The sequence below is a fragment of the Chelmon rostratus genome, chromosome 6 (assembly GCF_017976325.1).
Source record: "Chelmon rostratus isolate fCheRos1 chromosome 6, fCheRos1.pri, whole genome shotgun sequence".
Classification (NCBI taxonomy): Eukaryota; Metazoa; Chordata; class Actinopteri; order Chaetodontiformes; family Chaetodontidae; genus Chelmon; species Chelmon rostratus.
The window spans coordinates 2513225-2529672 of NC_055663.1; the positions used below are offsets into that span (position 1 = coordinate 2513225).

The 16448-nt window shown below is 39.5% G+C and overlaps 1 protein-coding gene across 12 annotated transcripts in view; it reads left to right on the forward strand.

Moving 5' to 3' along the window:
* The first annotated feature begins 2270 nt into the window (after positions 1–2270).
* cnot1 (CCR4-NOT transcription complex, subunit 1) overlaps positions 2271–16448 on the forward strand; it is a 29060-nt gene continuing 14882 nt past the window's right edge. For 10 of the 12 annotated variants that reach the window (XM_041938288.1, XM_041938293.1, XM_041938295.1 and 7 more), the window contains exons 1-16: positions 2271–2387; positions 3996–4292; positions 4430–4537; positions 7871–7969; positions 8296–8364; positions 8507–8561; positions 10048–10251; positions 10407–10575; positions 11012–11138; positions 12238–12348; positions 13577–13747; positions 14610–14737; positions 15103–15343; positions 15538–15657; positions 15947–16069; positions 16157–16308. In XM_041938288.1, coding sequence (XP_041794222.1) covers positions 4191–4292; positions 4430–4537; positions 7871–7969; positions 8296–8364; positions 8507–8561; positions 10048–10251; positions 10407–10575; positions 11012–11138; positions 12238–12348; positions 13577–13747; positions 14610–14737; positions 15103–15343; positions 15538–15657; positions 15947–16069; positions 16157–16308 — 1979 coding nt within the window. In that variant the 5' untranslated portion in view covers positions 2271–2387; positions 3996–4190. The remainder of the gene's footprint in view (positions 2388–3995; positions 4293–4429; positions 4538–7870; positions 7970–8295; positions 8365–8506; positions 8562–10047; positions 10252–10406; positions 10576–11011; positions 11139–12237; positions 12349–13576; positions 13748–14609; positions 14738–15102; positions 15344–15537; positions 15658–15946; positions 16070–16156; positions 16309–16448) is intronic. The other 2 variants (XM_041938289.1, XM_041938299.1) reach the window with 1 other exon arrangement.

The window sequence follows — 16448 nt, forward strand, 5'->3', positions numbered from 1 at the left end:
GCGAGAAGGGGGAGGATGGTGGTGATGATGATGATGATGACGACGAGGTGTTCTTCTTCTGGTAGTTAACCAGCCAGTGTACAGGTGTATTACCGCCATCTACTGGACTAGAATGGTGGTAGTGGAATAAAATAGAGATACGATTGGGATATATACTTACAGTAAATTGAGACATTCTTCAGGGCGATATTTTTTATATTCTTTTCTATATAACGAACATAGCCTTTATAGTTGATTTTATTTTGCATGTTTTTATCGTCTATTTGATTGACTTCTCATTCTTTTTTTCTACCTCTGCTTTTTATTCTTGTTGTTGCAACAAGTGATTTTCCCAGGATGGGATCAGTAAAGTCTTATCTTATCTTATCGTATCTTATCTTATCTTATCTACATTATCTGTCACCCATCTGCACTTGCCCTTAGAGATTTATTTCACCCAAAACAAACTCTCAGTTACCTTTAATGGTATGTTGCCATTTAGTTTTATGATTTTTGAAATATGTGTCCATGAGATTTATCTTTGAAAAAGTATTATTTACGGTGGAAGCAAGCTCTTCATCATCACCTTGTTGATGACTGGACAGTGATGAAGTGCTGACCTTACCTTGCATCTGATGTTAGGTAATTGCGAAGTTAGATCAAGACTGACTCTTTCAAAACTACTCAGAACTACAGTTCTCTGGTTGTAGCTCATGTGCCCCATTTAGTATGGCTAAGGTTTGGGTAATGGTTTATGATTAGTTTGACATCCTTCTGTTGTGCACTGGGAAGCCTAGGGCTGAAGACACATACCATATAACAGCATCACTGGTTTGATTCCATCTTGAGACCTCTGTTGCCCCGTCTTGCTGTCAATGTGCTTGTTTTTTTTTTTCATTTTCAAAAACATACTTATAGCCCATTTTTTCTGGGGAAAGTGCAGCATCTTTGAGGTCTGCTCATAGATACAACTGTGCTGCAATATCTGGGTACATGGGTATCATCCTCTTGCAGACACCAGTAAAGAACACAGTCCTATTTCCAAAAAGAAAGCTGGGACCATTTGACAATACAAGTACTAAATACAAGTACTCTCATAATTAATGAGGGAGATGTGTGATTTGTAAAAAGGGAATTTTCCAGTTTGCCTGAGCTCGATGTGAGTGTGCAACATTTTGTGTAAAGGAAAGGGATAGTTTCTGCCAGCCACAGCAATTTTGGCCACCTGGACAATTTTAAGGTTTGTGTCAGATCCTGCTCTCTCACTCTTGCTATTGATTGGGGCAGTTAGGGCACATAGGAAAATGCCAACACTACAGTGTTCACACCTCCAATATCATAAGGGTCCTTTTTGTGTTTTGTTTGAGAGGAACTGATGTAAACAACTGAGGTAGGATGTCAGGGTCTGTTTATTGTCTGTGTATAATGTGCATTTCAATGAATGCATGCAACATTTAAGACAGCAGAATAGCTTTACCGTGTTTGAATGTCAAGATTCTGGCTTTTAATAGTTCCTAATTTGTCATTTAAACTGTATCTGTATCTAATTAATTGTATTGTCTTTAACAATCGCCCCTAAATCATGTGAATGCCTAAAGAGCCTTCATTAATAAAAACATTTGTTCAACAGTTAAAGGGGTGTTCCACCAAGTTAATTAGTATTGCTCTTACATAAATTTGTGGGACTTGCAAAAGACAGATTATGGTCAGAATCCAAGCAACCTGATTTTGGTCGATAGTTATACATCAAGCTCCAAAAACACTGGATTTAAAACTTCCCATGTAGCAATTCAATAGGCTAGTGTCTGTCATTAGACCATTCCTGCTCCCCCCATTTCTTTCAAATCCCATACCCTACATACAACTACATTCAGTGCCAAATGCTAAAATATAGCATTAAACTGTTTTGACAGGCTCAGTCATCCTCCTGTAAAGGTATTCAATCCCTTAGTTTAGACTTGATAAGAATAAAAGATAAAAATTCAGTTGGATGTAGCATATTTCTGTCCATTCATACATAACTCGAAGAATACCGCGATTCTCTTGTGTTTTCCATTTTTGTCGATCCGGTTTCCAAACAGAGTGACACCAAAAGACCCGTTCATCTTGTGTTCATGACAAAAAACAGCAAAGGCGTGAGTCATTTTCCACATAAACTGAATAGAATATATTAATGGAATGACTGCATGGCAGCCAGTACAGACCAGGTGTCCACTGGGGGGCACCTTGCGTTTGTGTCGCGCGGATAAGCTCACGCACCCGTCTCGTGAGCGCGCTACGGCGGTGACAGTCGCCATTTTATTTTGAAAATCAAACTGAACTGGAGGCACAGCGGCCCTTCCATTTCGATAAGTTGGTTGAGGGAAACAAGAAGGCATGAACATCTGAATTACTTTTTTGGGAGCACGGTGAGATTTATACTATATTTGGGAAACAGCTGACGACAGATTTACATAGAATACACAATTAAAGACGTTAATACGGAGAATGGACTTTAGCCACCACCGCGGTGAAGGTGTATTAGCTGAAAAGCAGCTGTCATATTGTATCATCAAGAGAGTAACAATTCCTTCATTCAGCAACGTTTCTCGTGAGTCATAGGTAGTTCTCTATAACTATATTGGTGAAATTGTTAATAGACAAGAGATTGACATTGGCTAGCTGTTACGATTACATGTATTTACAAGATAGTTAGTGTTTGCAACTAGCGACAACGTTAGCGATTCCATAGATTAGTCGGAGCCCGTACGAATAAGCTAACGGTAACAAGGTTAATGCTAACGTTAGCTGGCACGATCGCGCAAAATCCATCCGCAATACTCGCGGCCTTCAAGCTCCGGACTAAGGCTCGTGTAACGGTTTCGAAGCCCTATTAACCGGATACGTAGTTAATAAGTCCATTAAAATTTGTAAAAGAAAATGGTTTTGCCTATTTACACACGCGCTTGAAACGGGCTCATGTTGCAAATGTTAGCTTCACGTAAATGCTAATGTGATAGCATTGGCCCGTAGCCGACAGGGAATTGGTAATATTTCGCAAAGGTTAATGTTAACGTAGATATAGACCACAGGTAGGTTATGCTCATTAGTAAAGTGATCCATAAGGAATTGAATCCGAAAGTATGACTTGGTAAGCGGTGGTGTATTACAAATAACATGGTTAAGTTTGACGCTTGATAAAATATTCGGTAACATGTTGGCTAACGTTAACCGAAACTTCTGCCTACCAAGTGTTTACCAGCGTCATGGTGATTTTAACTTACGGAGCAAGGTTGCCTCACTTGTTACAGGAGTGAGGTCCCCAGTTGTTTTAAACCCATTAACTAGCGTAACTGACCACCACTCATCATTAACATGTCTCACCAAATTATGATTCCTTTCAGTGACATGTTTAACTTGCGTGTAGCTTTAGTTGTCAGGATTTGCTAACTTACATTAGCTTGCTCTTTGTTTGAGTCAGTGAATCTAAGTATCTCTGTCCATTACCCACTAGAAATTCCTGGTTACGTGCTTGTAATGCTACGTACGTTTGTGTTGGTTGTTAAAGTTGTCTTGTTAGAGGCGTTATTGTGAATTATTGTAAACGCAGTAGTTGGTTACTTCAGTGTGCACCTTAACTAGCTTTGAATCTGTGTGCTCGACTGTTGAGTACAGTCGAGGCCTAGTACAAGCTACTGTTTGTTTAACAGTATAGCATCTCTGCGAAGATAGCTTACATAGTTTTAACTCCTATTGGCCATAGTTTGGGAATTAAGTAGCAAACAAACACTCAGACATCAGACCTTAAAATAGAATTCACTGCACATCTGGGTGTGTTATGCACACAGGCCTTAAAGCCTGTCACAAAATTTTTTGTTGTCATTGGATTGTGAATATTGTCCTGTGTGAAAGTAAAACTACAGCACTCCAAGTTTAGTGCAGCTTATAAAGGATCCCTTCTTTTGTTTGGTTTGGTTTGGTTCTATTGCAGAACATTTTCTGCGCATTTAAAATTACTTTGTTGTTCTTCCTTACAGATGCTGAGCTTGATTTTAAACTGAAGGACTCTACCTAGCAGCGGGAGCCACTGATCGGAAAAACTCATTTGGAAGCCAACATTTTTCACACCTTTTGGGGGGGGGGAGCAGAAGTAACCTATCACTGAAGTGACTAAAGGGGAATAATGGTGATTTTGCGCCGTGCTCGGCCGCCTGCTTCCGCCCCAACCAGCAATGAATCTTGACTCGCTCTCGCTGGCTTTGTCTCAAATCAGCTATCTGGTGGACAATTTAACCAAGAAAAATTACCGAGCCAGCCAGCAAGAAATACAGCATGTAAGTGGTAGCAAACACATCAGGCACTTTTTTTTTATAAAACATCTGTCAACAGAGACCTTACAGTTATGTGAAGTGTCTTAAAATGTCTCATTGTGTCCACATAATGTGCTGATGTTTTCCTTGTGCTCTCCCAGATTGTTAATCGTCACGGTCCTGAGGCAGACAGGCATCTACTACGCTGTCTCTTCTCCCATGTGGATTTCAGTGGCGATGGTAAAAGCAGTGGCAAGGACTTTCACCAGGTAATTTTTGATTAGAAACACCTTGATATTTTGGATTTATTTTAGGGGTTTCCAATTTCCTGGGTTATGCATGCAACCAGATGTTCAAGCATTTAGAAATGAGCACTGTTTTCTGGACACTGTTTTTCAGCACCTCTTTGTTTTCAACAGTCTCAACCATTGCTTAAACTCAGGAAGTTTTGTTATAGGTATCAAGTAGGTGTGGATGATGAAATAAATAATAAGGGCTGACAGAAATAAAAATGAGACCTGCAATAAATTAAGAAGCTCTAATTTCTCCTGAGAATATTTGATATTTCATCCAGAACTGTCCCAGGCCATGAAGGCACAAGCAAAACATGGACTAAAAACAAAAAGCCTCCTTACCTTCAGTACTGATAGATTACATGATGCCTGTGAGTTAATGCACCAGCACCTGCCATATAGGCAAAGTTTGTTTGGTTGTTTTTTTTCCCTAATTATTCAAAGCGACACATTTTCCTTTAGTGTACGATATGTTTTGTACTTGTACAAACTTGTACAGTTTGACATTCACTTACTGACTCGTTAAGCACTGAGCTTGACTAAATTCCATATTCCTCATTAATCCAGCTACAGTAGTGCTATAAAAGAGGAAAAACATTCACCATTTTATGAAAATGCAGGTCGCAGACAAGGTCTGATAGTTGAACATTCACAACGCACAACAATCAAGTGATTTCCTTCTATTTCAGCGCACATTGTGCCCTTTTAAACTGTGAAATTTTTTTAAATGTCAGCTGTTGGTATTTGTGTTGGTCCCTATGAAGTCAATTAAATTATTTTTTATATGTTCCCAAATTCTGTTTTCCATTACAACCCTGTTTCCAAAAACAATTGGATGCTGTGTAAAACAGAAATAAAAACAGACATTTGATGATTTGGAAAACATTGAAAACCCAAATTTTAAAAAAAGTAGCACAAAGACAATTTATCAAATGGTGAAACTTGTTTAATTGTTTTTTGAAAATTATATCATTAACAATTTGATGCCAGGAACACGTTTGAAAAAAGTTGGGACGGTGGCAAAAATAATTTATTTTAAATTTAAAAATAATTAATTGGCAAAAAGGTATTGACATGATTAGGTATAACAAGAGCATCCCAGAGAGGATGAGTCTTTCTCAAGTAAAGATGGGGAGCACTCTGAGACACTGCTGGAATATGGTGCTACAAGAGTGAGAGCTGGTTACAGCAGCACTGACCATTTTCTTTGTTTCAGTGTGTTTATTTTTTATTTTTATTTTTTTGTGTGTGTGTTTCTTCTGCACGTTTTACAACAGCATGGCTCCGTAGTCAAGAGTTCGGGTGCAAACTGGCCCGCCTGCTGTCCCAACTTGTCACCCATTGAAAATATTTGGTGTATTATGAAACATGAAATGCAACAATGGAGACCACAAACTGTTGAGCAGCTGAAATCGTACATCAAGTAAGAATGGGAAAACATTTCACGCTCAAAATTATAGCAACTGGTCACCTCAGTTTCCAAACACTAACAGGGTGTTGTTAAAAGAAGAGGTGATGCAACAGTGGTAAACATGACCCTGTCCCAACTTTTTTAGAAATGTGTTGCTGTCATCAAATTCTAAATGAGGATATAATTTTCAAAAAACAATTTCTCAGTTTCAACATATGATATGTTGTCTTTGTGCTATTTTCAATGAAATATGTGATTTCGATGTTTTGCAAATCATCAAATTCTGTTTCTATCTACATTTTACAGTGTCCCAACTTTTTTGGAAACTAGCTTGTCACTGATGTAGATCCTAATTTAAATGCTTTGAGGCAGTTGTCCCCAACCCCCGGGCCACGGATAGGTAGGGGTCCGTGCATCAATTGGTACCGGGTCACACAAGAAATAATAATTTCTGTTTTATTTATTATCTGAGTCTGAATGAGCTTTTATTTTGAAAAATCTTAACCCTAACCCTTGAAAAATGACCAGATTATCTCGGTCACTTGAGCGCTCAAATTTAACCCGCAAGCTATCAAAATGAGTAAAAAACAGGCATCTTTTGAAAAGTTTCTTTTTAATTGGGGAAAAGGCCCAGTGAAGAGACAGACAAAGAGTTTGCGACTTCCAAGAAAATGAAAGTTTTTAACAGACAATAGCAGGAGTCCTACTTGAAATATGGATTTGTCGCGACAGGTGATTCCCACACACCAAGCCCACTCTTGCTTGCTCTATGCGGCGACTGGCTGTCAAATTAGGCAATGAAGCCTTCAAAACTGCTTCCCACTTGGATGTATAATAAAAAAATTGTTGTGTAGGTATATTTAGATAAAAGAGAAAGAAATGTGGAATTACTGGTTCTTGTCATTTATTTATTTTTCCATGTGAATTTTTAATATTTATTTGGGGGGCAGAGAGGATGTTACCAGAGACTGATGTTATACTCATGTTATGTTGTGCTCAATGTAACGAGGAAGCTTCTGATAAAGATAAATTTGCGTAGGAGTACACAGTGGATTTACGTTTATTATTATATTGACAATATAAAGGGAAAATTGTCAAGCGTTGACCGGCCTGCAGTGATAAAAAGGTTGGGGACCGCTGCTTTAAGGTTCATATAGCACATTAACTTTTTTGGCGACTGTGGCTCAGGAGGTAGAGCTGTGATCCACCAATCAGAAGGTCGGTGGTTCGATCTACCTTGCCTCAGCAGCCTACTTTGCATTTTGTGCAAGATACTGAACCCCAAATTGCTCCTGATGCTGTGCATGGGTGTCTGAGGGTGGTAATACTCGCAATGAGCAGGTGGAGGAGCTACCATTGTATGAATGGGTCAATGCAGGCTTGTGTTATAAAATCGCGTTGAATGGTTGTCGGGCTAGAAAAACGCTATATAACTACAGTCCATTTACCATACAGTCCATTTGATTTGCTTTGTATTTCATGATGTTACACAGTTTAGCCGATATTAAGTGTATTTATTGTACCACTGTAATGTCGGTAAAGACTTGCTTCAGTAATTTGCCTGTTTGGAAATTAGCCTCACTTAGTGTTAAGCTGACTTGCTAGCTAGCTTGCAATTTATTACTGTGCACATACAGTTAACATGGTTTCAGTGTGATTATTATTGCATCAGTATTAACTCTGGTCACACACAGAGTATCCCAATCTCATTTCACAGTCCTTAAATGCTTTTAGTAAATGCTGGCAGAAGCTAAAGGATTGTGCACCACTATGTTAAAAGTAGTCAACCTAGGGGAAACAGTGTTCATGGTTGAGTAGACGTGTGCCTAATGTTTACGTCTTTGTTGTTCTTCACCTGCCTCTGTTCTCTTTACGCTTTTCTTCTCATCTTGTTCAAGACACAGTTTCTGATCCAGGAGTGTGTGTCGCTGATATCAAAGCCAAACTTTATCTCAACTCTGTGTTACGCCATTGACAATCCCCTACACTACCAGAAGGTAAGGAGCAGATGCCATATTTTTGGTATTATTGCTGGGGTGGCCTGAATGTATAAAATCCTTATTGATAGAAAAATTCTGAGTTAAGTGAAGACGAACTACTAAAGCAAGAAAGGAAGTATAGTTTACAAGTGCATATAGAGTCTTAGTTAATACAATAGTTACAGGTCACAATTAGCCAGATCAATTTCAGTTGAAACATCATATATTATTTAGGCATAAACTTAAGACACTCATGCATGTAGAGGCAGTTTGCAGATGTGTATGAATAGAAAAATTCTATATAATCTTTATGAAGGTGCTTTGAAGTTGAAACTGTCTTTCAGAGTTTGAAGCCATCAGCCCACCTGTTCACTCAACTGAGTAAAGTTCTTAAGCTCAGCAAGGTCCAAGAGGTAAGCCAGCTGTGCAGTGGAATTTATTAGCCATCTGAACCATGCATATACAGCACATGATTTACAATTGCCACTCATAAAGCATAGACTGTCACACAAGGGTCAGACATTTGTCATTTTATTTTGTTCATTTATTTCCCAGGTTATATTTGGTCTTGCTTTGCTCAACTCCTGCAACGCAGACCTTCGCGGTTTTGGTAAGTAATTCTAATTGGAGCCTGACATATTTAAACCTGTCGCAAACAAGATCTGAAACTAGGGCTGTCAAAGAGTTGTAAAAACATCCATACATTCATTTGGGGGGCAGGGGGTAGAACTATGCAACTTGTCAAGAAGCAACCAATTCATAAATTTCTACAATGAACAAGTGAACTTAAAGTAATACAAGGCATCACCCACAGAAAAGTGGTGAATGATATGGTAAATCCATGTCGGATTTTGCATTAGACTGTTTGCAAGGTTATAAAGTTTTGAATTTCATACATACCACCAGATCTTTTTTATATCTCTATTAATTTTTTTTTTTTGGTCATAGATATAACCTGGACAAACACAGTGTCTATACAGGCCAATAGTGTGTTAGTGACAAAAGTGAAGCTGAGAAAATTATTACTTATTGGTATGCTAAGTTTTGTGGTTAATTGCATTTCAAATAGAATACTTGGCATTCTCCTTTACAAAGGAGGAGTCATTGGCCAAAAATGTTTAAATATTCCCTCAAAAATAACCACATCGGTTGGAGTCATTCAAATATCTTATTTTTGCACATTACCTCCATAAGAGAGGAAACCAATACAACAAGAGACATTCTAATTATTTATTATTTCAACATAAATGTTTTTTAGAGATCTACATACCTTCACATTACAAAAAACAAAATAATGTCCTCTACCATGTTGGATTATGTGCTCATTTCAGCTGGACGTACATTTCAATTTCAATTAGCGAAAGTGACGTTGTGTGTACAGCTGCACAGGACCACACATCCTGGAAGACTTCAGTGTCCTGGACAAACGGGAGGAATTCTTGTCAAATATTATCTGATCATGGACCCTCTTTTCCCATGTTTTTGTGACCAAGTGACTAATGGGACAATAATTGTTTCTGTATTGTCAGTATTGAATGAGAACACAACAGCTGGCAGCCATGTAATGCCCTGCAATTTAATCCCTCCAGGTGTTTGTGTACTGTCAGTGTACGTCCACTGAAAGTGTTTATGCCTACAGAGATACCTTCTTGTTCAAGAGTAAGATCCATTTTGTTTAACCAGAAACACCCGTTATGTGGCCCTCGTCAAAGCCACGAAACTCCATTCATAGAAACGTTGTAAAACACACTTCATTCAAACATGACAAAAACAAAATAAAACTCACCAAAACCTTCATGGTTAGTCCTCTCAGTGTTCCAACAGATGTTGGATATATGTAGTTGACATAAACTCAGAAGGGAACAGCACGTGGGCACGGGATATTTAATATTTTCACATCTAACTCAGGAATTATTTTCACAAGACATTATGACGGGAGAGACAGTAAAGTATGAACTGGTTTGAAAAGAGATTTTTATGGTTGACCACTCCACTAAAATTATGATATTGTGTTTTTATTGTGGCTTATCAGTACAGAAAAGTATAGATAAGCATGTGTGTTGTTTCTTAACTAGTTGTTTTTGTCTGTTTCTTAGCTGCACAGTTCATCAAGCAAAAACTTCCAGACCTCCTGCGGTCATACGTTGACGCAGATCTCGGAGGAAACCAGGAAGGTGGCTTCCAAGACATTGCCATAGAGGTCTTGCACCTACTGCTCTCCCATCTACTGTTTGGCCAGAAGGGAGCCAGTGGGGTAGGGCAAGAACAGATCGACGCCTTCCTGAAGACACTTTGCCGAGGTATGGGGGATAAACACAAATTTGGTGCGACCATCTGTGTCATATACAGAAGCATTCAGATACCTACAGTTGAACGTATGAGGCGTTGCCAGACTAAATAGAACAGCTACAATCTTGTGCCACATTTGTTAATTTAATTGTGTGTTGTATTTCAGATTTCCCGCAGGAGCGCTGCCCTGTGGTGCTCGCACCACTGCTGTACCCTGAAAAACGGGACATTCTCATGGACAGGATTCTGCCAGACTCGGGGGAGTTAGCTAAGACCATGATGGAGAGTTCTCTTGCAGAATTCATGCAAGAAGTAGGCTATGGCTTCTGTGCAAGGTGAATTTATGTTTAAATTGTTTTAAGCTACATACACAACTAAGACATTCAACATTCAAATATATTTTTTAAAATAATGCAACCCTTTTTAATATAAACCTATTGAAAACAGTGTAATCATTTCAGAGACCACTTAAGGTACATGCAGACTTTGCAGAACTGGTTACCAAGGTGCTAATGCCTGCATAGTAGTTGACTGAGACACTGATCTCACAGACACAACACATTTTTGCAGTTTAACTGGAGGTGTGGTCGTAACATGTTTTGTAACAACAGATGTGTTAAAATGGGCACAATATTAGTGCTGAAAGCACGGTGTGTTCCTAGTTGATTCGTTTTTTGACTGAGCTATCACTAATACAATTTCAATGTGATTGTTATTGAACACGATTGATCATAGTCAACACTGACCTGTTTGCGCTGTCTGTCTTTCCAGTCTAGATGAGTGCAGAAACATAATCCTCCAGTATGGGGTGAGAGAGGTGACGGCCAGCCAGGTAGCCAGGGTTCTGGGCATGATGGCTCGTACCCACTCTGGCCTAACTGATGGCATCGCACTCCAGGTGAGTTGTTTATGCAAAGGATAATTCAATTCAGAAGTCCAAGGTCTCTTTGACTGTTTTTGTTTAGTTTACTGCAGTGGTCCCCAACCGGTACCGGTCCGTGGTTCAAGTGGTACCGGGCCGCACAAGAAATAATCAATTATTTTTGTTTCATTTGAGTCTTGTCTGAGTCTGAACAATCTTTTATTTTAAAAAGTGACCGGTTTCATCACTTGAGTACTCAAATTTAACCCACAGGGTGACAGGTGATTCCCACACACCAAGCCCGCTCTGCATAATATGAGGCTCTCAAATGAGGCAATGAAGCCTTCAAAACTGCTCATATTTACAATATAAACAATCTATGTACACCCCCCCGCCCACCCCCCAGTTGTAGTCCATTTAGGTCCATACAGACTTACTGGTAACAAAAAGGGGTGAGAGTGGTGAAACTAGGCTTGCTTAGTCTGGGTTTTATTTTTAGGTTATTTTCATGGAAGAATACCCACAGATTTAGAAAGGTGTAGGATCGACAGACTTTCAGTGATTTTTGTGTCACCTGGATCTGCTGGGTTAATTTTGTCTTTCTTCTACAGTGGATTAGTCAGAGCTTTTAGCTTGGAATAACTTCATATGAAGATTGAGAAGAGCAGCTAAGACTTACACATTCAGTGAATGTTTGGTCTGTAAAATCATAACATTGCAGGGCAGGGATTATACCCGTGGATACTCCGGGTGTGGACATAGTGTCTCTTCTACAATACTGTCAGTTCGGCATGCCCTGTCTTGAAGTGGCCATTGGGCCCTTCAAATAAAGTTGTGGATGTCCTTATTTAAAACCACATGCGTTGAGCAAATGCATAACTCACGATTCACAGTGTCTGTCATCTTCGTGACCTCAATTAGACTAAAATGCTCCATAAAGATGGAAAATTAGTTTATTAATGACTTAGTCATATGAAAGGAGTCACTCCTTATGTCATGTCGCAGTCATTTAATGCGATAATTTTGATATATAAATATATGGTTGATGCTGTTTTGAGTGTGCAGGCTTCTGGGTTCTTAACATTTCACTACGTCAGAACTTAAATTTTCTGTTATTTTATGTTTTCTCTTACAGTCCATCTCTGCTCCAGGAAGTGGCATCTGGAGCGATGGTAAAGATAAGAATGATGGCTCGCAGGCACACACATGGAATGTTGAGGTTCTCATTGATGTTGTGAAAGAAGTGGTAAGTGAATCATCAGTTCCATCTCAAATAGTCAGATGAACTTTGCATGAACAAAATTTGTTGAATGTATATAAATTTCCACATTGTGCCACTGACAACATGTCCCCCCAACACCACACAAAACCATAATACTCCCAGAATTGTTTGAAGTACTGGACACTTGTGTACCCAGCATTTTATATTGTCACATTGGGACGAAGTTTCGTCAAATGGGTTGTTTGCATATGACATCACATCACTGTTTTGTTGTGGTGCAAACTGCAAATGGAGGGCAGGAAGTGATTTTCTGCATAGGAAGCACTGTAACACACTCAAAATGCCTATGTTTTGCGTTGTTTACAGTGACTCAAATCGCTGAAACTGAGAAACCACAAGGAGCTTTTATCGAATATCAAAAGCCGTTTTTCATAAAGGTGAAAAATGCAAGAAATTGTCCTAAAACGCTGGAAAAAGTGGCTTGTTAACTGCCTGCAGTCAGGAGGACCCAAGTCAGATAATGGTGGAAATAGTGTGATTGTTTCAAATCTATGGTGATAGATTTAAAATAATGGCTACAAGCAACACAACTAACATTTATTAAATGGGCATTAACAGCTCCACCTAAGACAGGTGAATGTAAATAACGTACCCTGTCTTGTTTTGCGATGAACCACATCTTTAGTGGCATTTCACTGGACCTTTGGTAGTGGTTAATCGAGCAACCAGCCATAATGTAAACGTCGGCCCTAAATGTTTGTTGCGAGGTTAATCCACAGGACAATAAAAGCTACTCGGCCTAACAAAAACGCAACAGCAGTTATCCTGGAGCACCTTGGTACTGAGGTCGGTGGACCTAATCACTAACAAAAAAGTTGTATGCCTCCATACTTTTGAATGCATTCATTTGGTTTCTGGTAGAGTAGAACAATGTCTGAATGACCAGGTATTTGGATATCTACTGATATTTCAGTTCAGTTGAAAAATCGCTCCTCTTCATAAAGCAAGAGTCACATCCAACATATGATCTGATTTTCTGTCCATGGCGGTTTTTCACTTCCGGCCCTCTATCTGAATTTAACGTTACATTACAACAACTTATTCTGCATCCATGCACCAGGTAATACATAAACAACTAGCCCATGATAAACCTGACACTGAAGGTTAGGTTGCAGATTTTTTATTTTTCCTTGGACCAGGTTATTTTCAAAAACTAAAGGTTTCACTTGTGTTTTTTTTGTCTGTGCCCTAGAATCCCAACCTGAACTTCAAAGAGGTGACATACGAACTGGATCACCCAGGTTTTATAATCCGGGACAGCAAAGGCCTGCATATAGTAGTGTATGGTATTCAGAGGGGCTTAGGCATGGAGGTCTTCCCTGTTGATCTCATCTATCGGCCATGGAAACATGCTGAGGGACAGGTAACCGACCCATATCTGCTCCATCGGGATGATGTGATTTCATGAGTGTTAAATTGAAGTGGGAAAGTTGATTTGAATGAAATTATTGCCGACAAAAACAAGTATAATTAAAAGATTTCTAGAGAACAGTGCCAAGTAGGAATTAATTTCTGGCTCTGTAAGTGGTCAAGATAAGATACTTTATTATTCCCAAGCTGGGGAAATTCGGCTGTTACAAGCAGCAGGTAATGGCAGTTGCAAAAAATAGAAATAGAGAAATACAAAATAAAAGCGGACTATAAATATATACAATTATGCAAAGGGCTTATGTCAAAAAAAAATATATACACATAAAAAACATATATTGCTTCAAAGAACTGTAAGAAACATTAAAATATTGAATTTCACAGACTATAGACAGATTGGACAAAGAATGGATAAAGTGACTACAGCATTAATGATATGAATGTTACAGTAGAATACTATTATTTATTGATATGTACAGTACTCAATTAGAGTGGAAAGAGCAGTATGTCAAGGTACTAGGTGTATGATAGATCATACATTGCTGCAAAGAATAGTGTAGTATAGAAAACAGTGCTAAGTTAAGCAATGCTGGAGTTGGACACTCTAACGACTTGATATACAGGACCTGCAGTAGCGTTCCTTCTTACAGGGTGGATGCTGCAGTCTGTCACTGAAGGAGCTGCTGAGGGCACCCACTGTGTTATGCAGAGGGTGGGAGGGGTTGTCAATGATGGATGTCAGCTTGGCTAACATCCTCCTTTCACCTATGACCTCAGTGGTGTCCAGAGGGCAGTCCAGGAAGGTTGGACCTTGTATTCCCTCTTTATGTGTCTAATTGCTGAGTTTCTGTTTTTAGCTGTCCTTCATTCAGCACTCCCTGATGAGCCCAGAGGTGTTTTGCTTTGCTGACTACCCTTGCCACACTGTCGCCATTGACATCCTTAAGGCGCCACCAGAGGACGACAACAGGGAGATTGCCACCTGGTATGGAGCTTGGCCTTTATGTTGAAGGGTGTAACAGTTGCTTATTTCTCCTTACTGCTTTTAGTTTCAATGTATACAGACTTTGTTTTAACACTGCCAGCAATTATTTGTCCTACATGCCACTCAGCTGTACATGTCAAGTACTGTGTCACCTAGGGGATTCTTCAACTATATCGTTATCATAAAAAGTATTATGGTCAAACATACATTGTGTGTATATGTTTTTCTCTAGCTTATTACAGTGGAGGCATAGCTTGACCTCCAGACTGTGGATCAGTTTAGATTTACTCAGGAGGTTACAGGCCTGATGCTATTGTGTAGTGGTGCTACAGTGTGTTTGACTGATTGTCCCTGTCTCTTCACAGGAAAAGCCTGGACCTGGTGGAAAGCCTGCTTAGGTTGTCTGAGGTCGGCCAGTATGAGCAGGTGAAGCAGCTGTTTGGTTTCCCAATCAAGCACTGCCCAGACATGTTGGTGCTGGCATTGCTGCAGATCTCCACCTCCTGGCACACACTGCGCCATGAGCTCATCTCTACCCTAATGCCCATCTTTCTGGGCAACCACCCTAACTCTGCCATTATCCTACACTACGCTTGGCATGGACAGGTTGGTGTTAGAATCTATCTTGCTGTTTAAACTTGCTGATTTGAAGTCAAGGGGTCATTTTTTGTCCCATGTGCCCCTTGATACTCTGAAGATTATTTGTTTTCTTGGTTAGTTTCTCATGAAGTTTTGTGTTTTTGTCTTAATTATATTCTTTGAAAACGTATACTTAGAAAACCTGGTGGTTATTTTTCCAGGGACAGTCTCCCTCCATTCGTCAGCTAATTATGCATTCAATGGCTGAGTGGTACATGAGAGGGGAACAGTATGACCAGGCCAAACTGTCTCGCATCCTGGATGTTGCCCAGGACTTAAAGGTTTGTCAGAATAGACTACCACTGATGTATTGACTTCTCTGAATGTACAACCCCCAAGCTAAAGCAGAGTAATTATAGTATTATAGCACACTAGACTTGCATTTAATAATATCCCTCCATGATTTTTTTTTTTAAACAATTTACTGGTTTTAGTCAACATTACACTGAAATGGGACTATGAGAGGATACAGGGGCATATACCCTGTGGTCTTAGCTTTATCTGGAATACATTTAACATCTTAATGAAGGTCAATAAGCCTGTGTGTTTTTGCTTTGTTTTTCCCTCCAGTCTCTATCAATGTTGCTGAATGGTACTCCATTCGCCTTTGTTATTGACCTTGCTGCACTGGCATCTCGCCGTGAATACCTCAAGCTTGATAAATGGCTGACTGACAAAATCAGAGAGCATGGGGTAAGTTGTTCTCAAATGTTTGTCGTTTTGTTTTGATAATGCTACCTTAAGAATATTGTATTTTACAAGAATTTTGTGTCATCTCAGGAACCTTTTATCCAAGCGTGTGTGACGTTTCTGAAGAGGCGCTGCCCATCCATTATGGGGGGTCTGGCTCCAGATAAGGAGCAGCCCAAAAGCGCCCAACTACCCCCAGAGACCTTAGCCACCATGCTGGCCTGCCTGCAGTCCTGTGCTGGGTGAGAGGCTATCTGGCTTACTCTCCATTGCTATATTATTAGTTTACCTGTTTTTTAAATTCATTGTTTGATTTCAGTCTGTCAACCCAGCTTTTGTCATACTTGATGGTGTTTTGACCATATAAGACTGACCATCTTAA